This window comes from Salmo salar, chromosome ssa02 (genome assembly GCF_905237065.1).
Source record: "Salmo salar chromosome ssa02, Ssal_v3.1, whole genome shotgun sequence".
Lineage (NCBI taxonomy): Eukaryota > Metazoa > Chordata > Actinopteri > Salmoniformes > Salmonidae > Salmo > Salmo salar.
Window position 1 is genome coordinate 26,855,186 of NC_059443.1, and position 26,386 is coordinate 26,881,571.

General features: G+C 44.2%; 1 protein-coding gene across 3 annotated transcripts; it reads left to right on the top strand.

The window, feature by feature from the left end:
* Nucleotides 1–4,441: 4,441 nt before the first annotated feature.
* Nucleotides 4,442–25,222, top strand: hace1 (HECT domain and ankyrin repeat containing E3 ubiquitin protein ligase 1). Of its 3 annotated transcripts, none has more exons than XM_045701437.1 (24): nt 4,442–4,737; nt 5,692–5,746; nt 5,924–6,013; nt 6,386–6,490; nt 6,702–6,777; nt 6,999–7,130; nt 7,464–7,546; nt 8,772–8,868; nt 9,734–9,835; nt 9,973–10,079; nt 10,297–10,447; nt 10,628–11,214; nt 15,158–15,226; nt 15,405–15,492; nt 16,445–16,556; nt 19,713–19,810; nt 20,087–20,174; nt 20,485–20,634; nt 20,862–21,058; nt 21,452–21,583; nt 22,360–22,458; nt 22,702–22,772; nt 22,874–22,987; nt 23,380–25,222. In XM_045701437.1, the coding sequence occupies exons 1-24, from the start codon at nt 4,647–4,649 to the stop codon at nt 23,480–23,482; spliced, it is 2,997 nt and encodes a 998-aa protein (XP_045557393.1). In that variant the 5' UTR covers nt 4,442–4,646; the 3' UTR covers nt 23,483–25,222. The 3 variants fall into 3 exon arrangements, with proteins under 3 accessions (XP_045557393.1, XP_014012721.1, XP_014012730.1); XM_014157246.2 differs by having other exon boundaries at nt 10,802–11,214; XM_014157255.2 differs by having other exon boundaries at nt 10,850–11,214.
* The last annotated feature ends 1,164 nt before the right edge of the window (nt 25,223–26,386 follow it).

Consider the following 26,386-nt stretch of genomic DNA (forward strand, 5'->3'; position numbering starts at 1 on the left):
TTTTTCTCCCCCAAAAAAGCCTTTTTCATAATTAGAAACTTCAAAATTGTTTAGTTGTGTGTTGACTGTGTTTGTTTCTTTCAATGTGTAGTTTCTATTTTAGACCTTCACAGCAATAGGTAGGCCTGGGTATCTATTTAATTTCGGAATGTGGAATTTACATGAAAGGTTTTGCTCTCTTGTGTCATCTGGTGGTTGCTGGGGATTGGCTCTCTAGGATGCAGCCCTAATACATGTAGTGAAATATACGTATAATGTGAATAGTAAACCATACAATAACTACAATACAATTCACAAGCGAACAGTCTACATGTTTTCAAATAGCTAGTCCTGTTGTAGAAGAGATTAGAATTAAGATTAAAGTTGTTTGATTATACTACAGTGTTTGGGTAGCTATCAAGAAATGTGCATCGATGAAGAAGAATCTAAAAGTAGATTTTAAAAGCAAATTGAACGCGGATGTTATTTTTAGGAAACTTAAATTCCCAATAAGGGATAGCCTACCAGACTAAGAGTTTTAGGACAAAGCCTAAATATTTCGGTTGGAACGGACATTTTTCATCATCCTGTGAGGATGATGAAAAAGGTCCGTTCCAACCGAAATATTTATAGTGTTCATACAGAACATTTACATCTCAATTTAAATCAGACAAACTTCATTTCATTCATCTGAATCTGTCACGTCCTGACCAGTAATAAGATTATTTGCTATTGTAGTTTGGTTAGGACGTGGCAGAGGGAATTTTGTTTATGCGTGTCGGGGTGATGGTTTATGTAGTGGGGTGTTTGATTCATTATCTCCGGGGTTTTTGGTCACTGCTATATGTTAGCCTATTTCAATGTTCTTTCTAGTTAGTCTGTTTCTATGTGTAGTTAATTGGGGTGTGGACTCTCAATTGAAGGCAGGGGTTGTCTAGTTGCCTTTGATTGAGAGTCCTATATATTAGGGTGTGTTTGTGATTGGTGGGAGATTGTTTCTTGTTTTGCGTGTGAGCATGACAAAACTGTTTTGTTGTTTGTGAGTTCTTTTGTTATTTTGGTGTTTTCTTGGTTTAAAATAAATACAAAATGAGCATCCACATTCCTGCTGCGTTTTGGTCCTCCTTTCCAGACGACAACCGTCACGGAATCTGACAATAAAAACAACAACAATGTTTTCAAATGTTTGCCCAAAATGATGTGTAACATCTAAGAATGTTACACGTTTGAACAGCAATTTTTATTAAACATATTTAAAAAAGTAAATGCACAAAGTAACTGCAAATATTTCTTGAAGACTAAATTCATGAAATTCTGCAGAAAAAATGTACATTTCTATGTGAAAATGTTGTAAGTGTAAAAGAGAAAGTACAAGAACAAGTTCTGGTGCCGTTTTGGTTATCAACAATATATTATTATTTCAGAGTCTCTAGAAGGAATTTAATTCAACTCCTGGACATAGAATGGAAACGTATGCATTGTAGGCCTTTCTAAATACAACATATTTTCTCTCTTTCAGATACAGTGCTCATTTTGATAAGCCTGAAATAAATATACAATTTCTAATCTTTCCTGTATTAATTTATTACTTAATTGTTTACTTGGTCCTGTTAGTTTTTATGATTTTGTTATTTTATTTTCTAATAAAATGTTTCCAGTGATGGGAATTGAACAACAGGTTGTTATCAATACACTAATGAATTCAGGGCGGATTATTACTAATTGATAATATCTGACATTTTGAGCTAAAATGTCATTACTTTAATTAAAATAAATAGTAACAGAGTGAATTTAATGTTGTAATCCAAATGTTGTTTTTCATAATTTATTGTAATTTTTTTTATATCATCTGCCTGGTTAATCTTTGGATTTATTATACTACTCATAATGTCTTTCTCTTGGTGCATTTTCTTTGTTATCACAAAGGTAAATATAAAATGTAATAATGATGAATAAATCTTTCAATTAATCAATGGTTTTTTTTCTGCCGTTTCCCACACTTTACTTGTCATATAATTTACAAAGAGACATTTCTGGCCTCAGTCCTTATGCTTACACATTGAAAAAAGCATGCAAATCAGAATTTTCAATGCAAACAAAGTGTGACGGTATGAGATGCATGACATTTTTAGATGTTTTCACTGATGAGGTGGTTGGGCTACACATGACTGGCACCATAGCTTGGAAGCCCCTTATTGAGAGTCACTGGAGGGTGAAGCATGGTCGCCATTTTGTTGAAGCATGCCTCAACTTTAGGTTCTGGTTCTAGCTACCCACACAGTGGAGGCTGCTGAGGGGAGGACGACTCATAATGTCTGGAATTGGAATTGGCATCAAACACATGACGTATTTGATACCCTTCCACTCGATCCGCTCAGCCATTACCACGAGCCTGTCCTCCCCAATTTATGTGCCACCAACCTCCTGTGATACACACATTATTCATGTATTGGAATTACAACTCCAACTTTTCAATTCTAGTCTCATCTTTTTTTTTTAATGCAAAATGCCATATTAAACAAGTCACCAGAATCATATAGGGTAGAAAGGTGTGATGGCTAGAGAGGTTTACTACATATTGGAAGCTTGAAACTGATGTTTTTTCTGAAGACAAATCAAATCTGAAAGTTTTATCCGAGTCAAATCAATTTAAGAGAACATGACCACATGCAGTGTGAAGCAGGGGTGTCAATGCATTCATTCAATACAAAGAAGCTGTCAGACAGTCTACACAGATGGCACCAATTCATTAAATGAAAAAATGAACAATTAAAAACATTACAGGAATAATATCTTATACACATTAATTATTTGCCTTTTTTGTATAATGGATTTTTTACACAGTCAGATCTCTATGGTTGAAGCACAATACACATTCTGACAAGAAACATACATTAACAGCATAATTCACTAAACAATATAGAGATATACACAGACCCACTTCAGTTTGCATACCGCACCAATAGGTCCACAGATGACGCAATCGCCATCACACTGCACACTGCCCTATCCCATCTGGACAAAAATAATACCTATGTAAGAATGCTGTTCATTGACTACAGCTCAGCATTCAACACCATAGTACCCTCCAAGCTCATCATTAACCTTGAGGCCCTGGTTCTCAACCCCGCCCTGTGCAACTGGGTCCTGGACTTTCTGACGGGCCACCCCCAGGTGGTGAAGGTAGGAAACAACATCTCCACTTCGCTGAGCCTCAATACTGGGGCCCAACAAGGGTGTGTGCTCAGCCCTCTCCTGTACTCCCTGTTCACCCACGACTGCATGGCCACGCACGCCTCCAACTCAATCATCAAGTTTGCAGACGACACAAAAGTAGCGGGCTTGATAACCAACAACGACGAGACGGCCTACAGGGAGGAGGTGAGGGCACTCGGAGTGTGGTGTCAGGAAAACAACGTCTCACTCAACGTCAACAAAACAAAGGAGATGATCGTGGACTTCAGGAAACAGCAGAGGGAGCACCCCCCCCATCCACATCGAAGGGACACCAGTGGAGAAGGTGGAAAGTTTTAAGTTCCTGAGCGTACACATCACAGACAAACTGAAATGGTCCACCCACACAGACAGTGTAGTGAAGAAGGTACAACAGCTCCTCTTCAACCTCAGGAGGCTGAAGAAATTTGGCCTGTCACCCAAAACCCTGACTAACTTTTACAGATGCACAATCGAGAGCATCCTGTTGGGCTATATCACAGCCTGGTACGGCAACTGCACCGCCCTCAACCAAAAGGCTCTCTGGTGCGGTCTGCACAACACATCACCGTTGGCAAACTACCTGCCCTTCATGACACTTGAGCCACTGCCTGTTCACACCGCTATCATCCTGAAGGCAAGGTCAGTACAGGTGCATCAAAGCTGGGCCTGAGAGATAGAAGCTGCTTTTCAATCTCAAGGCCATCAGACTGTTAAATAGCCATCACTAACTCAGAGAGGCTGCTGCCTACACTGAGACCCAATCACTGGACACTTTAATAAATGGCTCACTAGTCACTTTAAACAATGCCACTTTAATAATGTTTACATATCTTACATTACTCATATCACATGTATATACTGCATTTTATATCATCTACTGCATCTTGCCTATGCCGCTCGGCCATCGCTCATCCATATATTTATATGTACATATTTTCATTCACCCCTTTAGATTTGTGTGTATTAGGTAGTTGGTGGGGAATTGTTAGATTACTTGTTAGATTTGTGTGTAGTAGGTAGTTTTTGGAAAATTGTTAGATATTACTTGTTAGATATTACTGCACTGTTGGAACTAGAAGCACAAGCATTTCACTACACTCGCATTAACGTCTGCTAACCATGTTTATGTGACCAATAAAATTTGATTTGATGATGACTGAATAAATCAATGAATCATCATAAAATACTATGAACTACACATATTTGACACTGAAAACTACAGTACCCAGACCGCATTGCCATCAGACGTAATGAAAACAGGAAGAATGGGACTTGACACAAGAAATGTTGCTGAATGAATCAGAGGGTAGAGAGAGAAAAAGGGGAAGCCTAATGTACATTTCTCGGCGGCTCGATGGATGACATCGAAGCCAGAAGCACCCTTTTAGCGGAAAAATAATCTTGCTCGAGGCTTTGTATCCTCGGTTTTGTTCCCGATTGTTGGTACACATATGATGGAACGGGCGATGGAGCAACTAAACGTACAGCTGAACAGGCTGACCCGCTCTCTGCGTCGCGCCAGGACTGTCGAGCTCCCGGAAGGTATAGCCTATCGACCAAAGGACATAAATAATCGACAGGGCATAATAGGAGGCTTTAGCTATATGTATATCTATAGCATACTGTATATTCATGCTAATACATATAGTCATTAAATGTTTGAATTACAGTATCATCTTACAGTTTGTCAATAACAAGGCGGAAGCCAGCAACCCTTGAGGCCATTAGACGTTTCCCTGTCTACAGACTGTATGCTGGATAGGGTATTATTCTAGCCATTTCATAGTAATAATATGGTACGAATCTAGTGAGACCAACTGATACATACTTTGTTTCATGATACAAAAACGAAGGAGTGACTGAAAGATGTCATGGTAATATAAGCCTAGTGGTGACATAAAGTAATGGGTTGCATAGGCTGCAGATACAGACAGACCTGTCAGTAAATAGACTATTCAGACTGACTGACTTCACAGACTGAGTTCAGTAGGAAGCGTAGCTGTTATGGAAGAGGATCCCCTTCTCCCTTGTTGATTACTGTATTCTGTTACCTTTCTTCTATTGATCCAGAAGGGCATGTTAGTGCATGTCTATTGTCTAACTAGCAACACCATTATATTACCGCTGTACTCGTGTCCATGTCTGACAACAGCAACAACATTACCATTGAGTTGAACTCGAGATCTAATGGAGTAGGAAACAGAAACGTGTTTTGTCTTGTACAGGAAGTGCGTTCTTGAGTCCGAGGCGCTACATTGTGCAATCCTTTTTGACAGCCCAGCTGATAGTGTCTGGTAGGAAGGAAGTGCAGTTACTGATAGTGGTTGTACATCAGTAGTTATGACGGCCCTAAGTATGAGTCAGTAGCTTCTACATAGAGAGCTCTAAGAATACTGCGCTCTCGAGAACTAAGAACACTGATTTTAGCAGAGGAAGGTTGTTCTTTAATTCCACAATTATCATTGACACACCCTCTCCCTGTTGCTCCCCTCACAGACAATGAAACTGCAGTCTACACACTCATGCCAATGGTTATGGCTGACCAGCACAGGTATCTCTCTCTCTCTCTCTCTCTCTGTCTCTCTCTCTCTCTCTGTCTCTCTGTGTATGTGTGTGCCTTGTGTGTGTGTGTGTGAGAGAGAGAGAGAGAGAGACAGTGGAAGTTGTCAACATTGGTTCCCGGTTCCCTGTTCCCATGTCCCAAGACATGTCTGTCTTGTACTTGAAGGTCGGTTTCTGAATTACTCCTCAATTCCAAGTTTGATGTGAACTACGCTTTCGGACGAGTCAAGAGAAGTCTACTTCACATTGCTGCCAAGTAAGGAATGTTTTCATTTGTTCCACTGATTGTTCTAATTGTTCCATTGTTTTGTTAGAAACCAACCAGACAGCCTAATCTCTCCAGCATCTGTTTTTATCACAGTGGTGTCTCTGGTGAATCTCGCTATCTGGTGTGATGGGTCTCTGTGTGTTTCTGTGGGTCTCTGTGGGTCTCTGTGTGTTTCTGTGGGTCTCTGTGGGTCTCTGTGGGTCTCTGTGTGTTTCTGTGTGTTTCTGTGTGTTTCTGTGGGTCTCTGTGGGTCTCTGTGGGTCTCTGTGGGTGTGTGTCTTTCTGTGTCTTTGTGGGTGTGTACTCTACATCTATTTGTGTATTGCGGTGCTTGTGAACGTGTTGGTTATTGTGTTGTAGCTGTGGATCAGTGGAGTGCCTGGTCCTACTGCTAAAGAGAGGAGCGAACCCTAACTACCAGGACATCTCAGGCTGCACCCCTCTGCACCTGGCTGCCAGAAACGGGTAGGATACTGTACATAGACATTACTGCACACTCACTGTAGTACTCTGCTGCCTCCCTTTGGTAGGGAGGAAGAATACACCTTTTACATGGCAATCACAGATCCCTACCAGCCCAGTGAACATGGTTTAGTGATGTTGATGATAGTGATCATGTTTACAGTATTATATCTGATACTTAATGAATCCCCCTCCTCATCTTTCCTCCCTATAGACAGAAAAAGTGTATGGGAAGACTACTAGAATACAATGCAGACGTGAACATCTGCAACAATGAGGGACTGACAGCTGTGAGTATCACTGTGAAGTCATGTGTATAGACAGACCAGTAGTGCTGTTATATTCTTGTCATATCTCAGGGATGTAGTGCTATTAAAAATGGTGAACGCAGGTCAAGGCTGAGTACAGTAAATGCCATTGAAACAATAAAAAGGTGTGTATACAGGGTTTACTTATGTTAATGCTTTACTACAGCTCTCATCCTCTTCCTCCCCTCCTCCTCCTCCTCTAGATCCACTGGTTGGCTGTGAACGGGCGGACTGAGCTGCTTCATGACCTGGTGCAGCATGTGACTAACGTGGATGTGGAGGATGCCATGGGACAGACCGCCCTTCATGTAGCCTGCCAGAACGGACACAAGACTGTGAGTACATAACACACATATCAACCAAGACCTGTATGGAAATACCAACATTTCCATCAAATGTTCAGTGTTCGTCATAGACACAAGGCTGTGCGTGTACAGAACGGGTGCCATTTTTGATATCTCAGTAGTCGTAAATGGATTGTGTTAATTTGGAACCTTTGCCAGTGTTGTTATATAATCAAGTTTCAAAGTTTATTAATCATAACTTCATGATAAGTTCCATGGTGAATAACATGATGAATACCAGACAGTAGTGTGGATGATGGGTTTGTTTCTCTTCTCACTTTCCCTCTTCCTCATTTGCCTGTGTGTGGTCGATTACATCATCAGACGGTGCAGTGCCTGCTGGACAGTGGAGCGGACATCAACAGACCTAACTGCTCTGGGGCCACACCCCTCTACTTCGCCTGCAGGTCACTACGTACACTAGTACAGGAATGATGATGCAATACTTCCTCTCATCCTTCTTCCTATTGTCCACTTAGAGTTGTAGATGGCGTATGAACTATTCTGTGTAATACATTGGTTCGGGAATTGAAATGTAAAGCTGTTGTTTTGATTCAGTGTGGCTGTAAACATATATTTCACAGCATTGTACAAGGCTATTAATGGGAGGAGGAGGAAGCTGGGGGATGGAATATGAAGAGACTAAAGAACAGTGATCACAGACAGCTGTTCAGAGTTGTTCAGACAGACAGCTGTTCAGAGTTATGTCCCAAACTTCAGTAGCACACTCCTATCCCTGTCAGGCCTCTGATGGTCTCTATGCAGCCTGTCTCATTCAGATGATAAGAATAGGCACGAGGAGACTCATCCCTCAGCTTCAGAGAGACGGAGAATGATGAGGTTCCTATTAATTCAGAACATGACAGTGACACCCCAGCCTTCCTTTGAGTGCTGTGTATTAAGCTCTACACACACACACACACACACACACACACACACACACACACACACACACACACACACACACACACATGTGCAGAGACACGCGCAGACACACACACACAGAGGATGAGCAGGGCTGGAGACTGCAGTGATCGTATAATCCTCTGATCTTTTGTTTTGATTATGTTTCACTTGTACATTAGTCAGTTCCCATTAAGGAGGCTCTATCTGAAAAGCACTGTGATTTAGAGCAATTAGTCTGTAAAGAACTGTGGATAAATGCAGTCAGTTCACAGTAAAACAACACTTCATCACAGAGTATATCAGTCTAAATTGGGTGGCTGGCCCACCAGCCAATGTACCTGTCTAGTGAATGAAATAATACACTGGACATCTTGATTTGGTACAAGCCCTTCTCAGATCTCCAACTCTGACTCCAGCCTTCTATTGACCACCACTTAATGTTAACCCTTATCTTCTGAATTGTCATTATTTATTGTTATATAGAGTTTAAACCTTAACCAACACTAACTTTTATATTTGTATTTTGTCAGAACTCTGTGTGAGTAAGCCTTAGTCATAGTGGCTAGAGTGTTACAGTTAAGTTTATAATAATTTGTAAGTACGATGATATATATTGACATTTCTTTAGGATAAGACACAAGCTCAGAAGTAAAAAGGAGTAGAGAGCAATGTTAAAGTCATACAAGAATACATTCAATACATTAAAGCCCTGCTTATATCCCACAGCCACGGTCAAAGGGACACAGCACAGATCCTTCTCTCTCGAGGGGCTAAGTACCTACCTGACAAGAATGGAGTCACCCCTCTGGATCTGTGTGTACAGGTGAGCATTGCCATGACAACACGTTGGTATAAAGGCTCGGGAGACAGTCGCAGGAATGCGTAATACCTTTTTTTATTTCTTTACCCAAATTACAGCGTGCCGTGCACAGGCACGGGGACGAAGACCAAACAAACACGTATACCAAACACAGGGTTGAGACCCAAACAAAAGAGAGAGGAGTACCTCGCATAAATACACAATCGCACAATGATTATCACACAGGACAAGACCCGTTATCATCTGCACAATACACGTGACACGAAAGCCAAAACAACACAGCACAGGTACTCACAAGACCAACGGACATTGGAACAAACATTGACTGGACAATGATGAACAAAGGGCACACTTATACAATTACTAATCAAATGGGAATAGGGACCAGGTGTGCGTAATGACAATTCCGGAGGGATCCATGACAGTAACCCCCCCCTCGCAACAGCAGCGCAACGATACCGGCCTCGAGGGCGATCACAGGAACGTGGGTCGATCAGTGCGGGTCGATCAGGACCCGATGCAGCTGCCAAAGTTGCATCGTCGTCTGACCGGTTGGATCGGACTGGCCAGTTGCAGCTGCCGAAGTTGCGTCGGACGGGCCGGTTGGGTCGGACGGGCCAGTTGCAGCTGCTGAAGTTGCGTCGTCGGATGGATCCGTTGTGGCCACGTCGGACGGCCCAGTTGCAGCTGCCAAAGTTGCAGCGGCTCCAGACACACCAGTCGCAGCGGCTCCAGACACACCAGTCGCAGCGTCGTCGGACGGGCCATTCCCGTCGTCTCCCTTAATGGTCGATTATTCAAGAAAACAGCATTTGTCGGTCTCTTCTCCCCTTTCTGATCCCACTGTGTTGGTGTGTGTGTTGTTCAGGGTGGTTATGGGGAGACTTGTGAGATCCTCATCCAGCACCATGGCAGACTGTTTCAGACACTCATCCAGATGACACAGAATGATGACATCAAAGAGAATATGGTACATATTCTACTGTCTATCTGTCTCACTCTGTTATTAGAGCAATGAATAGGTTCATGTCCACACACCTCTTTTTCTTTTAGAAAGTGCTTGTAGGCATATTTTAACTTTGTGTGTGTGTGTGTGTGTGTGTGTAGCTCAGGCAGGTTCTAGAGCATGTCTCCCAGCAGAGTGACAGTCACTACCAGAAGATCCTGACCAGTCTAGCAGAGGTGGCCACTACTAATGGACACAAACTCCTCAGGTAATACACCCTCTGCTAGACTAGGCTCCCAGCCACACCTGAGGCAAATGCATATGGAAGTGCACTTTTATTTAGTTTCTAATTAATTTCTCTGAAGGAAGTTTATTCAGGCATTACAATGCAATAAGTATGTAACAGCAACGCCACTACCTTAAAGCTAGTCATTTAGGGGTAAATATTTATTCTCTTCCGTACTCACTGTCAGTCTCCTCTCCAGTCTCTCCAGTAGCTACGAGGCTCAGATGAAGAGTCTGCTGAGAATCATCCGGATCTTCTGCCATGTCTTCCGCCTGGGCCCTTCCTCTCCCAACAACGGGAATGACATGGGATACAATGGGAACAAGACGCAACGTAGCCAGGTCTTTAAGGTCAGTATGGGGTTAGTACTGAGCCTGAATTCAGATACACACAGATGTAGTACATGGTGTGAATCAGAAGAGGGCATTGAGAGATTGTTCACCATCTTCAGATCCCTGATCCATGACTTGTCCTGGTGCATGACTTTGAGTGTGTTTGTGTGTGTGTTTTTGTGTGTTTTTGTTTGTCAGCATCTACCCCTCTCTTTCTTTCTCTTCTTCTCCCTCTTTCTCTTTCTCTCCCTATTTCCCTCTCTTTCTCTTTCAATATCTGTCTGTCTGTCTCTCTCTCTCGCGCTCTCCATCCCTCTTTCTCTCCCCTCTCCTCTCTCCCCTTCACTCGCTCCCTCTCCTTCACTCACTCAGTCTCTTTCCTTGCCTCCCCCTTTCCTCTCTCTCTCTGATTTCCTCCAGCCGTTGGAGTTGCTGTGGCACTCTCTAGATGAGTGGTTGGTGTTGATCTCTACAGAGCTGGAGAAGAGCCACCAGGACCCTTCCTCCTCCTCAGGGAGCGAGATCGCCTCCCTCCTCCTCAAACAACGTGGCGAGGTCGACTCCGCCTCCACCCCTGCCGTCTTCACGGTGGCACCATCGCTGCCACCCTCCATGCCCCTACCCCCTTTGCCGGACCCAGAGGTTGGCAAGAGGACCCCGGAGGTTGTTATGGAAACGCCGGACGTATATGCGGACGGAGAGGATGTCATCTCTATGACGGCCAATCGGCTCAGCGCGGTGATCCAGGCCTTCTACATGTGCTGTTCCTGTCAGATGCCACAGGGGTGAGAATGACCCCTGACCTCTGACCTCTTTCCCAGGGATGAGAAACTCCAGTTCTTGGGAGTCCTGAGTATCTGCTGGTTTTCTCTTTGGCCAGGCTCTGGATTGCACTCAAGTGCACACACCTGATTTTACAGATCTATATTGGCCACTAAATGACAGAGTCAGTGTTCCTCTCATAATCTCCTAGTTTCACATAGATACTTTATGTAACTCTTCCTCCTTCAGATCCCCTTTGTGTGAGTAGGCCTGGGAAATAATGGAGCTTTAATGTCTCCTCTCCACACGCACACACACACACACACAAACACCTTTCCTGGCCCCCTGGCTAGATAATTACATTTTAATTAGATCATTAAACTCTAATTGAACGTTGAATAGGAGCCACTGTTATTGGCCCTATGCTGTTGTAGTAGAAGAAAATGGCTGTGTTTGTCTTTGTGTTTCTCTTTCCCAAGCCTGCTCTTCATTAGCTGATAGCCTGGCTTTTCCCGTCAGTGAAACACTTTCAATAATGCAGATTATTGTGTTTTGGAGAGGGATCAGATCCACTCATTATAATAGACAGATGCTGCACTAATCAAGTCAAATGTATTTATAAAGCCCTTCTTACATCAGCTGATATCTCAAAGTGATGTACAGAAACCCAGCCTAAAACCCCAAACAGCAAGGAATGCAGGTGTAGAAGCACAGTGGCTAGGAAAAACTCCCTAGAAAGGCCAGAACCTAGGAAGAAACCTAGAGAGGAACCAGGCTGTGAGGGGTGGCCAGACCTCTTCTGGCTGTGCCGGGTGGAGATAATAACAAAACATGGCCAAGATGTTCAAATGTTCATAGATGACCAGCAGGGTCAAATAATAATATTCACAGTGGTTGTCAAGGGTGCAACAGGTCAGCACCTCAGGAGTAAATGTCAGTTGGCTTTTCATAGCCAATCATTCAGACTATCTCTGCCGTTCCTGCTGTCTCTAGAGAGTTGAAAACAGCCTGGGACAGGTAGCATGTCCGGTGAACAGGTCAGGGTTCCATAGCCGCAGGCAGAACAGTTGAAACTGGAGCAGCAGCACGGCCAGGTGGACTGGGGACAGCAAGGAGTCATCAGGCCAGGTAGTCCTGAGACATGGTGCTAGGACTCAGGTCCTCCGAGAGAGAGAAAGAAAGAAAGAATTAGAGAGAGCATACTTAAATTCACACAGGACTCCGGATAAGACAGGAGAAATACTCCAGATATAACAGACTGACCCTGGCCCCCCGACACATATAAACTATTGCAGCATAAATACTGGAGGCTGAGACAGGAGGGGTCGGGAGACATTGTGGCCCCATCCGACGATACCCCCGGACAGGGCCAAACAGGCAGGATATAACCCCACCCACTTTGCCAAAGCACAGCCCCCACACCACTAGAGGGATATCTTCAACCACCAACTTACCATCTTGAGACAAGGCCGAGTATAGCCCACAAATATCTCTGCCACGGCACAACCCAAGGGGGGCGCCAACCCGGACAGGAAGATCACGTCAGTGACTCAACCACTCAAGTGACGCACCCCTCCTAGGGACGGCATGGAAGAGCACCAGTAAGCCAGTGACTCAGCCCCTGTAATAGGGTTAGAGGCAGAGAATCCCAGTTGAGAGAGGGGAACAGGCCAGGCAGAGACAGCAAGGGCGGTTCGTTTCTCCAGTGCCTTCCCGTTCACTGTCACAGTCCTGGGCCAGACTACACTCAATCATAGGACCTACTGAAGAGATGAGTCTTCAATAAAGACTTAAAGGTTGAGACCGAGTCTGCGTTTCTCACATGGGTAGGCAGACCATTCCATAAAAATTGAGCTCTATAGGAGAAAGCCCTGCCTCCAGCTGTTTGCTTAGAAATTCTAGGGACTGTTAAGAGGCCTGCGTCTTGTGACCGTAGCGTATGTGTAGGTATGTACGGCAGGTTCAAATCTGAAAGATGGGTAGGAGCAAGCCCATGTAATGCTTTGTAGGTTAGCAGTAAAACCTTGAAATCAGCCCTTGCCTTAACAGGAAGCCAGTGTAGAGAGGCTAGCACTGGAGTAATGTGATCAAATTTTGGGGTTGTAGTCAAGATTCTAGCAGCTGTGTTAAGCACTAACTGAAGTTTATTTAGTGGTTTATCCGGGTAGCCAGAAAGTAGAGCATTGCAGTAGTCTAACCTAGAAGTGACAAAAGCATGGATTAGATTTTCTGCATAATTTTTGGACAGAAAGTTTCAGATTTTTGCAATGTTACGTAGATGGAAAAAAGCTGTCCTTGAAACAGTCTGGATATGTTCGTCAAAAGAGAGATCAGGGTCCAGAGTAACGCCGAGGTCCTTCACAGTTTTATTTGAGACGACTGTACAACCATCAAGATTAATTGTCAGATTCAACAGAAGATCTCTTTGTTTCTTGGGACCTAGAACATGCATTTCTGTTTTGTCCGAGTTTAAAAGTAGAACATTTGCAGCCATCCACGTCCTTATGTCTGAAACACAGGCTTCCAGCGAGGGCAATTTTGGGGCTTCACCATGTTTCATCGAAATGTACAGCTGTGTGTCATCCGCATAGCAGTGAAAGTTAACATTATGTTTCCGAATGACCTCACCAAGAGGTCAAATATATAGTGAAAACAATAGTGGTCCTAAAACAGAACCTTGAGGAACACCAAAATTTACAGTTGATTTGTCAGAGGACAAACCATCCACAGAGACAAACTGATATCTTTCTGACAGATAAGATCTAAACCAGGCCAGAACTTGTCTGTGTAGACCAATTTGGGTTTCCAATCTCTCCAAAATAATGTGGTGATCGATGGTAACAAAAGCAGCACTAAGGTCTAGGAGCATGAGTACAGATGCAGAGCCTCGGTCTGATGCCATTAAAAGGTCATTGACCACCTTCACAAGTGCAGTCTCAGTGCTATGATGGGGTCTAAAACCAGACTGAAGCGTTTCGTATACATTGTTTATCTTCAGGAAGGCAGTGAGTTGCTGCGCTACATTTTTTTTTGAGAGGAATGGGAGATTCTATATAGGCCGATAGTTTTTTAAAGATATTTTCTGGGTTAAGGTATGGCTTTTTTAAGAGTCTTTATTACTGCCACTTTTAGTGAGTTTGGTACACATCCGGTGGATAGAGAGCCGTTTATTATGTTCAACATAGGAGGGCCAAGCACAGGAAGCAGCTCTTTCAGTAGTTTAGTTGGAATAGGGTGCAGTATGCAGCTTGAAGGTTTAGAGGCCATGATTATTTTCATCATTGTGTCAAGAGATATAGTACTAAAACACTTTAGTATCTCCCTTGATCCTAGGTCCTGGCAGAGTTGTGCAGACTCAGGACAACTAAGCTTTCGAGGAATACGCAGATTTAAAGAGGAGTCCGTAATTTCCTTTCTAATAATCATGATCTTTTCCTTAAAGAAGTTCATGAATTTATCACTGCTGAAGTGAAAGCCATCCTCTCTTGTGGGGAATGCTGCTTTTTAGTTAGCTTTGCGACAGTATCACAAATACATTTTGGATTGTTCTTATTTTCCTCAATTAAGTTAAGTAAAATAGGATGATCGAGCAGCAGTGAGGGCTCTTCGATACTGCAGGGTACTGTCTTTCCAAGCTAGTTGGAAGACTTCCAGTTTGGTGTGGCGCCATTTCTGTTCCAATTTTCTGGAAGCTTGCTTCAGAGCTCGGGTATTTTCTGTATACCTGGGAGCTAGTTTCTTTGTTTTTAGGGGTGCGACTGCATCTAGGGTTTTGCGCAAGGTTAAATTGAGTTCCTCAGTTAGGTGGACTACACTGCTTATCTCTGTGTTGTGTTTTTCTGAAACAGTGAGTGTGTTCATTCTCTTATTCAGTTGCTTTATCTTCTCTTTTTGTCTCCCTCATCCCTGTTTCCTCCTCCATCTTTATCTTGCTCCCTCTGTGTTTCCTTGTCTTTCCTCATCCAGAATGACGTCTCCTCGCTTCATAGAGTTTGTCTGCAAGCATGACGAGGTGCTCAAATGTTTCGTAACCAGGTGAGTCCTTTGATAGGATCTTAGACTGTTTCCTACCCAGAGACTTCTTATCAATCTCTCCTAACTTAACCTGTCGTTTTTCTCTCTCTCTCCGTCTCTCTCGCTCCCTTTCTCCATCTCTCTCGCTCTCTCTCTCTCCATCTCTCTTTCTCCATCCCTCTATCTCTCTCGCTCTCAGGAATCCAAAGATCATCTTTAACCATTTCCACTTCCTGTTGGAATGTCCGGAGCTAATGTCCCGCTTCATGCACATAATCAAAGGCCAGGTGAGAGCTGTGATTGGCTGGTCTATCAGTCAACTTCCTGGTTGTTTATCTGCTGTAGGCAGGACATACAAGGGCCAAGACAATGTTCCCATGGCCTCATATTTGCAAGCTATGACAGTAGCTTTCTCTCCCTCTCCCTCTCCCTCTCCCCTCCTCTCTCTCTCTCTCTCTCTCTCTCTCTCTCTCTCTCTCTCTCTCTCTCTCTCTCTCTCTCTCTATGTTCCCCGCTCTCTCCCTCTCTTTATGTCCCTCTGTAGTTCTCCCTCTGGGGACTATGTTGCGAGTGACTTTGAAACGCCCGTGTCTTCCAGGCAGGATCATTTAACAACGTTATTGCCATGGCGATAACACTTGTCTTAAATTCCTTTTTATATAGCTTCATAAATTTTAACTGCCTGCTCTAAGTTGTGTGTAGTGTTCCACTCTCACTCCTCACTATTCATATTTGAGCGGCGGATGGTGTGGCAAGCCTCGTTACCTCTGGATTATATCCCACCTGGGAGTAAGAGTCCCACGTTTTAATTACAGATTTTAACCTGAAGAAGACTATTCCATCTCCACATCTCCCTCTCAGTATGCACAGGAGCCCCAGGGGAAAATCTCTCTCGCGCTCTGTCTCTGTCTCTCACTTTGTCTCTCCCCAGCTCATCTCTCATAGAGAACAAAGACATTCAAATATTATGCAAATATAAATGCCACTCTTCCCTCTCTGCATTCTTCAGACACTGGATTTCAACACTTGAGGCTTTGGATCCATTGGTTTAGACACCGTCTCAGAGTTGAAAGTGTAGAGAGAGATAATGAGTTTTGGGAAGTCCTGTGGCTGGTATTTAGTTAGGCTTCATAATGTTTTGTAATTATCCTATGAAGTCTTGTAATACATTATAACTGCATCATAATGCACTATACCTGCAGGCTGTAAGTAAAGTGTTATTGTTTGTTCCCCTCGCAGCCCTTCAAGGAGCGCTGTGAGTGGTTCTATGAGCACCTATTGGCTGGACAGCCAGACTCAGACATGGTCCATCGACCTGTCAACGAGAACGACATCCTGCTAATCCACAGAGGTACCAAGCCCACACTGACCATCCTTTATAACAGAATAACCCATTGTTCCTGTACAGCTAACCCCACTGACCCACCCTTCATACAGTATAACCCATCCTTCCTGTACAGCTAACCCCACTGACCATCCTTCATACAGTATAACCATCCTTCCTGTACAGCTAACCCCACTGACCCACCTTTCATACAGTATAACCATCCTTCCTGTACAGATAACCCCACTGACCCACCCTTCATACAGTATAACCATCCTTCCTGTACAGATAACCCCACTGACCCACCCTTCATACAGTATAACCATCCTTCCTGTACAGATAACCCCACTGACCCACCCTTCATACAGTATAACCATCCTTCCTGTACAGATAACCCCACTGACCCACCCTTCATACAGTATAACCCATCCTTCATGTACAGCTAACCCCACTGACCCACCCTTCATACAGTATAACCCATCCTTCCTGTACAGCTAACCCCACTGACCCACCCTTCATACAGTATAACCCATCCTTCCTGTACAGCTAACCCCACTGACCCACCCTTCATACAGTATAACCCATCCTTCCTGTACAGCTAACCCCACTGACCACCCTTCATACAGTATAACCCATCCTTCCTGTACAGCTAACCCCACTGACCACCCTTCATACAGTATAACCCATCCTTCCTGTACAGCTAACCCCACTGACCCACCCTTCATACAGTATAACCCATCCTTCCTGTACAGCTAACCCCACTGACCACCCTTCATACAGTATAACCCATCCTTCCTGTACAGCTAACCCCACTGACCATTCTTTATAACAGAATAACCCATCGTTCCTGTACAGCTAACCCCACTGACCACCCTTCATACACTATAACCCATCCTTCCTGTACAGCTAACCCCACTGACCCACCCTTCATACAGTATAACCCATCCTTCCTGTACAGCTAACCCCACTGACCACCCTTCATACAGTATAACCCATCCTTCCTGTACAGCTAACCCCACTGACCACCCTTCATACAGTATAACCCATCCTTCCTGTACAGCTAACACCACTGACCACCCTTCATACAGTATAACCCATCCTTCCTGTACAGCTAACCCCACTGACCATTCTTTATAACAGAATAACCCATCGTTCCTGTACAGCTAAGCCCACTGACCACCCTTCATACAGTATAACCCATCCTTCCTGTACAGCTAACCCCACTGACCCACCCTTCATACAGTATAACCCATCCTTCCTGTACAGCTAACCCCACTGACCCACCCTTCATACAGTATAACCCATCCTTCCTGTACAGCTAACCCCACTGACCACCCTTCATACAGTATAACCCATCCTTCCTGTACAGCTAACCCCACTGACCACCCTTCATACAGTATAACCCATCCTTCCTGTACAGCTAACCCCACTGACCCACCCTTCATACAGTATAACCCATCCTTCCTGTACAGCTAACCCCACTGACCACCCTTCATACAGTATAACCCATCCTTCCTGTACAGCTAACCCCACTGACCACCCTTCATACAGTATAACCCATCCTTCCTGTACAGCTAACACCACTGACCACCCTTCATACAGTATAACCCATCCTTCCTGTACAGCTAACCCCACTGACCATTCTTTATAACAGAATAACCCATCGTTCCTGTACAGCTAACCCCACTGACCACCCTTCATACAGTATAACCCATCCTTCCTGTACAGCTAACCCCACTGACCATCCTTCATACAGTATAAACCATCCTTCCTGTACAGCTAACCCCACTGACCACCCTTCATACAGTATAACCCATCCTTCCTGTACAGCTAACCCCACTGACAATCCTTCATACAGTATAACCATCCTTCCTGTACAGCTAACCCCACTGACCATTCTTTATAACAGAATAACCCATTGTTCCTGTACAGCTAACCCCACTGACAATCCTTCATACAGTATAATCCTTCCTGTACAGCTAACCCCGCTGACAATCCTTCATACAGTATAATCCTTCCTGTACAGCTAACCCCACTGACCACCCTTCATACAGTATAACCATCCTTCCTGTACAGCTAACCCCACTGACCATCCTTCATACAGTATAACCAATCGTTCCTGTACAGCTAACCTCGCTGACCATCCTTCATACAGTATTACCATCCTTCCTGTACAGTTAACCCCACTGACCCACCCTTCATACAGTATAACCAATCGTTCCTGTACAGCTAACCCCACTGACCATCCTTCATACAGTATAACCATCCTTCCTGTACAGCTAACCCCGCTGACCATTCTTTATACAGTATAACCAATCGTTCCTGTACAGCTAACCCCACTGACCACCCTTCATACAGTATAACCATCCTTCCTGTACAGCTAACCCCACTGACCATTCTTTATAACAGAATAACCCATTGTTCCTGTACAGCTAACCCCACTGACAATCCTTCATACAGTATAATCCTTCCTGTACAGCTAACCCCGCTGACAATCCTTCATACAGTATAATCCTTCCTGTACAGCTAACCCCACTGACCACCCTTCATACAGTATAACCATCCTTCCTGTACAGCTAACCCCACTGACCATCCTTCATACAGTATAACCAATCGTTCCTGTACAGCTAACCTCGCTGACCATCCTTCATACAGTATTACCATCCTTCCTGTACAGCTAACCCCACTGACCCACCCTTCATACAGTGTAACCAATCGTTCCTGTACAGCTAACCCCACTGACCATCCTTCATACAGTATAACCATCCTTCCTGTACAGCTAACCCCGCTGACCATTCTTTATACAGTATAACCAATCGTTCCTGTACAGCTAACCCCGCTGACCATTCTTTATACAGTATAACCATCCTTCCTGTACAGCTAACCCCGCTGACCATTCTTTATACAGTATAACCAATCGTTCCTGTACAGCTAACCCCGCTGACCATTCTTTATACAGTATAACCATCCTTCCTGTACAGCTAACCCCGCTGACCATTCTTTATACAGTATAACCAATCGTTCCTGTACAGCTAACCCCGCTGACCATTCTTTATACAGTATAACCCTTCCTGTACAGCTAACCCCGCTGACCATCCTTCATCCCCAAATGTCTTACACTCCACCCAGTAATGTATCAGTGTGTCTCTCTTTCTCAATATGTTTCTTTCTCTTTTCTGTCAGAGTCCATATTTAGCAGTAGCTGTGCGATGGTCTCCAAATCGACCAATGAAAAGCTCAAACAGGGCATCGCCGTCCGATTCCATGGAGAGGAAGGAATGGTGGGTATTATCAGCGTCTGTCTGACCTAGGTTCAAATAGTATTTATTTTCTTTTAAAATACTTTAGTTTACAAACTCTTGATTGAACTTGCCTAGGGCAATGGAAACAATGGAATAGTTCCCAAAATGCAAAGGGAATAGGTCACAATCTCAAATGGACTCACGCTTAGTCCTAGCAACACTTTATTAGTGTACTATACAGGAAATAGGGTCCCATTTTAGTACATGCTCAGTTAGCAGTGGACCTTTAGTTGACCTGTGACCTTTGTGTTCTAGGGCCAGGGCGTGGTGAGGGAGTGGTTTGACGTCCTGTCCAATGAGATCATCAATGCAGACTACGGCCTCTTCACCCAGTCAGCGGACGGTGAGACACCCTGTGATTTGTTGATGAGATGTTTGTTTGTGTAAATTTTTTTTTTTTTACTGCAATTGAGGGTGTATTTTCTTCCCTCACTGTTTTTTTAATTTATGTTGTTACCTTGCATCATGATCCAAATACTTTGTTGGTTAATTATATGTTTGTATGCCTAGCCTAGCTGTGTACTCTGACTGAGGAATGTTTTCCTTTCGCGCATCAGAATCCAAATACTTATTCAAGATAGGTAGGTAAGAAGATCAAAGCTTGACTGGTATTTATTTGTTTGTCAATGTGTGTGTGCATGTGTGTCTCACAGGCACTACGTTCCAGCCCAACAGTAACTCGTCAGTGAACCCTGATCATCTGAACTACTTCCGGTTTGCGGGTCAGATCCTGGGGTTGGCTCTTTACCACCGTCAGCTGGTCAACATCTACTTCACCCGTTCCTTCTACAAACACATACTGGGTACCACACACACACACACACACACACACACACACACGTTCTACAGTGGGTTGTTAACATGATGTAATGTGCGTTCAGGAATCCCAGTGAACTACCAGGGTGTATCCTCTGCTTGAGCAGGTTTTTACATTTGTAACTGGGTTATAATACAGTTGTTAGTGTTTTTACAGTGATATTACAGTGACGCTACAGGGTTGTAACAGTATGGGTGCTGTCTGTGTGTCCAGGCATCCCAGTGAACTACCAGGACGTGTCGTCCATCGATCCAGAGTATGCCAAGAATCTGCAGTGGATCCTGGACAACGACATCAGCGACCTGGGACTGGAGCTCACCTTCTCTGTGGAAACAGACGTGTTCGGCGCCATGGAGGAGGTGCCACTCAAACCTGGCGGGACTAGCATCATTGTCACCCAGGACAACAAGGTGAGCCAGCCTATCACAGAAGGAGGATCTGAAACTCCTAACCCCTAGCATTTTGTTGTTGCTCTCAACATCAACTAGGTGAGAATAGCAGATGACTGACAGGTCAAGCAGAAGGAAGTTGTGATGTAGACTCCGCCCCCTGTATTATCTAACACTTATGACCTTATATGATTAATATGTCATGTGTATATGATGTGTGTGCGTGCTTGCCTCTGTTTGACAAAGTTAATTTGGAATTTGAGTGTGTAGTACCACAGCTGGCCTGCAGGTGGTCACGTTCTGTAAGGAAGAAGCCAGTGAAACGAGACGGCGTTAGAGGGCTGCCCAAAGATCAACCAGATTCTACGTAGTGAATGTTCCCTATATAAACCTCTCTCTCACTCTCTCACTCAGGCGGAGTATGTCCAGTTGGTAACAGAGTTGAGGATGACTCGAGCCATCCAACCCCAGATAAATGCCTTCCTGCACGGGTTCCACACCTTCATTCCCCCCTCCCTCATCCAGCTCTTTGATGAATATGAATTGGTTAGTGTCCTTGCTTGTTCTCCCTTCTCCTTTACCTCTCCTCTCTCTCTTTTTCTCTCTTCCTCTCTTCTCCTCTCTACTGTCATCAACTCCCTTCTCCTTCACCTCTCCTCTCTCTCATCTCTCTCTTTTCCTCTCTTCTCCTCTCTACTGTCCTCAACTCCCTTCTCCTCACCTCTCTTTCTCTGTTCTCAACCCCTCTTGCCCATTATATTTTATTCTCCTCCTCTGCTCTCGCCTGCTCGCCTAGCGGGATCTGATGTCTGATGCAGGGATTGATTGGCCTTGTCTGGCTCAGGGGTGTCAATGGGATGTTGGGGTCACCTTGAGGCCTCTCGCTGTCGCCCGGCTCAGATCAGATTTGTTTCTGTGTGTGTCGGCAAATTCCTTGTCCTCACTAGTCCCTGGATCGATAGGGTACCATGGCGATTATCTGGCCCGCCGTGTGTTATTGGACATGTGTGTGCAGGTACAAGCCTCAGTCACAGCTCGCCTGCTGTGACAACACTCAGACTCAGTGGGGAGGAGAGTGTAGCTCTGCTCTGTTAACCACTGAACCACCCGTGTTCAGTTGTGTTAGAAAAACACCCTTGTGTCTTTGTCAACATGATTTTGAACAGAAGAAGCATTAAGTTATGTTTTCTAAGTCTGTTGTATATGATACATGTGTCCTGACTACTACTCCATTTAACCTCGCTGTGTGTGGGTGTCTGTCTGTCTGTGTGGGTGTCTGTCTGTGTGGGTGTGTGTGTGTATCTGTGTCGGTGTGTGTGTAGGAGCTGTTGCTGTCTGGGATGCCAGAGATCGATGTGCAGGACTGGCACAGGAACACAGAATACACCAGTGGCTATGACCTGGAGGAACCTGTCATCCAAGTGAGTTAGCTCTCACCGGGCAGGACTGTTTTTAATGTAACACCACCTTATCAGAGAGGAGGACCCTTTTTTTACTGGAACACCTCCAAATCAGAGAGATGTACCACAGGCTTGGCTGATCCTACAGAGGTCTTAACACCTCCTCCCAGGCTGGTTTAGTGGTTTAAAGTTGATTCTCTTGTCAGATTATCTTATCTCACAGTGGTTTTCATTTGGTTTAATGTGGATTCTCTTGTCTTGTAGTGGTTCTGGAAGGTGGTAGAAAGCCTTACCCAAGAGGAGAGGGTCCTACTGTTGCAGTTTGTCACTGGCAGGTGAGTTTCTAATAGTCAGTGTATGTGTGTGTGTGGCAGGTGAGTTTCTCACAGTAATTCCCTCATAAGGACTGTCCTGTCTAATTCCTCTCTCATGTCAGTTCCAGGGTACCTCATGGTGGCTTTGCCTTTCTGATGGGAGGTAGTGGCTTACAGAAGTTCACTATTGCCTCTGTACCATACACATCAAACCTACTGCCTACCTCCAGCACCTGGTAAGGACCACACACACACACACACACACACACACACACACACACACACACACACACAGGTTGTCACTCACACATGAGAGAGCAGCATGCTGACAGAAAAAGCACTAGAGGGCAGTATGGGTCCTCTGACTCCTTTGCCTCTGGAGTCGTGTGTGTGTGTTGCTTTAGTGCACTGGTATAGAAGAGAGGGAAAAACAGGGAGGGGTTTCTGCATGTTGGATAGAAAGGACAGGTACTGTAGTTCTCATCGCTGTAGGTCTATACTTTGGCAGGTAGAAATCACCATTGTACTGTATACTACAGCAGCTGGGTATGATATGAGACATAATGACATGCCATCAATCTGCAGTGAACCACAAGAAACTACATTGACCATGATGTTCCTCCTACAGCATCAACATGATGAAACTCCCAGAATACCCCAGCCAGGAGGTCCTGCGGGACAGGCTGCTGGTCGCACTGCATTGTGGGAGTTATGGGTACACCATGGCGTGACGCTGGCTGCAGCTGCGTCTCAGCGGGACTCCTCTGGTCCATGCACACGAGAGTGTGCGTGTGTGTGCGCGCATTGGCATGGACACATCAGTGCAGGGAATCCATCCAACACTTCCTAATCCAAACATATTTCACCTATCTATGTGGCATATTTCACCTATCTATGTGGCATATTTCACCTATCTATGTGGCATATTTCACCTATCTATGTGGCAGTTTGTTTTAGCTGTGTAGATTCTATTCTACAGCCAGAGCTAGCTATGATTTTTATAAGATAAACAAGATCCCTGTCATTTCAACCCAATTGAAGGCAAAGGAAATGTGATACCCCTGATTTCACTCTGAACTGCCAAAAACATGTTACCATGGTCACAACAACAACTCTAGCCAGACCTCTTATCCACTACAGACTGGCCGCACAGCATCCCTCCCACAGCGTGAAGCCAGTCAGCTGCCTTCCTTTTTGTCTCTCTCCTTTGACATTCTTCTCCTGTAACATGGTAATATGGAATGATCTTGTTGGTGGGTATTTCAGAATTGAAGGGGGAGTCTATAATGATATTACATTAAGGGGGTGTGGCCAGGTGGTTTTACATGTGTTTACCAGGGAGGTAGTTGTAAAAAGGTGGCAAAGATTCTAGCCTGCGAGTAACATAAACACTAATGCAAAAAAATGCTAATTTGTCCTAGGAATAGGTACATAAATGATTCCCAAAATGAATAGAAGTGTTAACGGTGCTTAGAGGCGTTTACCCCCCGCTACAGTACATCCCTGATCTTCACAGCTGCCTAACCACAACTCCCTCACCCTATAAGGTGCATGTCTCGTGGCTCTACTTTGTGAGGTTCTTCAGTTTAGTGTCATTCTGTTGTGTTAGTCTGTCATCTGCAGCTGTATCTCTGTGTCCTTGTAGTGATCATCAGGGCCCAGTTTTTCAAAAGTAATCTATCCGGATTTCGCCTATCGGATAGGATTAAATGCATAGAAATAGAACGAATAGAAAAGACGAATCATTGACTTCTAGTCATTCTATTTCAATGCATTTAACCCTATCCGGTTAGAAAACTTTTGGAAAACTGGGCCCTGTAGTCAGTCATCCCTTTCTATTGTATCTGACTGGCAGGACTCTCTGTGTGCGTCCCAAATGGATTCCTATATAGATTCCTATACAGTGCACTACTTTTGACCAGAGCCCTATGGTCCCTGATCAAAAGTAGCGCAGTATGAAGGGAATAGGGTACCATTTGGGATGCAAGCCTCTGTTTACCATGTTGTATTTCTCCCAGCTCAGTCGACTTAAAGGTTAGAGGAGCACTACAGTATATAGAGCTAAGTGAAAGGTTTGGTCAGCAGTGCCAAAAAGGAGAGCCAGTTTTATTTTGATTGCTTTTTTGTTTTTATCCTACCTGAACATTATGGTGGAACATGTTCTAAAAAGGGACAGAATCATATCATGACTTGACATATCATGACTTGACATATCATGAATGTAGCTAAGAAATGTTTAATTCTTGATCCTTGATTTAAATTACTCTACTTCTTTACAATGATGTGGGAATGTAAATACTTATATTTCATATTATTTATCACTATTGTTTTAAATGTATGACTTGTTTTGCAATTGTAATCAGATGATGTTGGTGTTTATTGTATACAGAGCCTTTATAGATATTTCTGCAAATTACTCAAAAACAAAGTATGTATTTTACCATAAACATAATACATTGTTTAAACTTTGAGATTGTATCCCCCCCCCCCCATACACAAACTGTTAGTGAGTGATTGTGGGAGAGCATTGAGCAATGCCCAAGCTTGTGTGAGTGAGGGCATGCTGGTAAAGTGCATAGTGGGTGGATTTATTTATTTGTGTGTGTGTGTGTGTGTGTGTGTGTGGATGTATGTGCCCTCAGCATGTGCTGTGTTGGGTCACAGGCTAGGATCAGCAGGGCTACCTGTGCTAAACGGTTTCCTCAGCACTCTCCCTCAAACACAACCTCTGTTCCATCTCTCTCAGACAGACACACTGTGACCAAAGCCACATTCTGAACACACATGTTATGTTCTCCATAGCAACGCAGCATCCTCCATACAATCTGCCCTTCCAAGCTCTACCTTAAACACAGCCTGGCTGGTTCACCATGGCAACGCCAACGTCTGGTTGAGTACACACAGACAGGCAGCACAGCATGGACAGGCCCAGGGCTGGCTGAGATGTGGACGCGGCATATGTCCCCTTGACAACCCAGAGAGAGCAGACAGAGAATGTAAAAGTGGTTGAATATGTGGGTAGTTAACGGGTATCCATCACATTCTACCACATACCTTCGCCACACTAACATGCACTCTCATTCACTTAATTGAATTAGCTAACTATTCATCCTCACCCTCCAGTCTCTCCTCCCTGGACATGTGTGACACATTCAGGCGATAACACAGTACACACACACACACACACACACACTGCTTTAGACACTGTCAGGTGATACCACTGCAATATAGAGTAGATTCTTACCTTTGACCTCCAGAGTTCTTCCTCTGGCTGGTTGAGGTTTTTCTGATTGCTCTGTGTCCTTAGACATAGATAAATGTACTCTTCTGGCTGGCCGCACATACTGATTACATCTGCTGTGTTCACCCTTTCTCGGTCTCTTATACACACACAACCACTGACTGCGTACATGTCCTCTATTACAGTACAAACTGCACAAAGCAATGAGGCTGAAAATATGGTCGTGTAGAGGTCGACCGATTAATCGGCCATTCCGATTAATTAGGGCCGATTTCAAGTTTTCATAACAATCGTTAATCAGTATTTTTGGACACCGATTTGCCGATAATAATAAATAAATAAAATGATACACCTTTATTTAACTAGGCAAGTCAGTTAAGAACACATTCTTATT

What these genes read in the sequence shown, in the direction of transcription:
- hace1 (XM_045701437.1), top strand. Translation starts at nt 4,647, where the DNA reads ATGATGGAACGGGCGATGGAGCAACTAAACGTACAGCTGAACAGGCTG. An exon ending in CACCTGGCTGCCAGAAACGG is followed by an intron (nt 6,491 to 6,701) that starts GTAGGATACTGT and finishes TCCTCCCTATAG; the next exon opens with ACAGAAAAAGTGTATGGGAA. An exon ending in CTGCCTACCTCCAGCACCTG is followed by an intron (nt 22,988 to 23,379) that starts GTAAGGACCACA and finishes TTCCTCCTACAG; the next exon opens with CATCAACATGATGAAACTCC.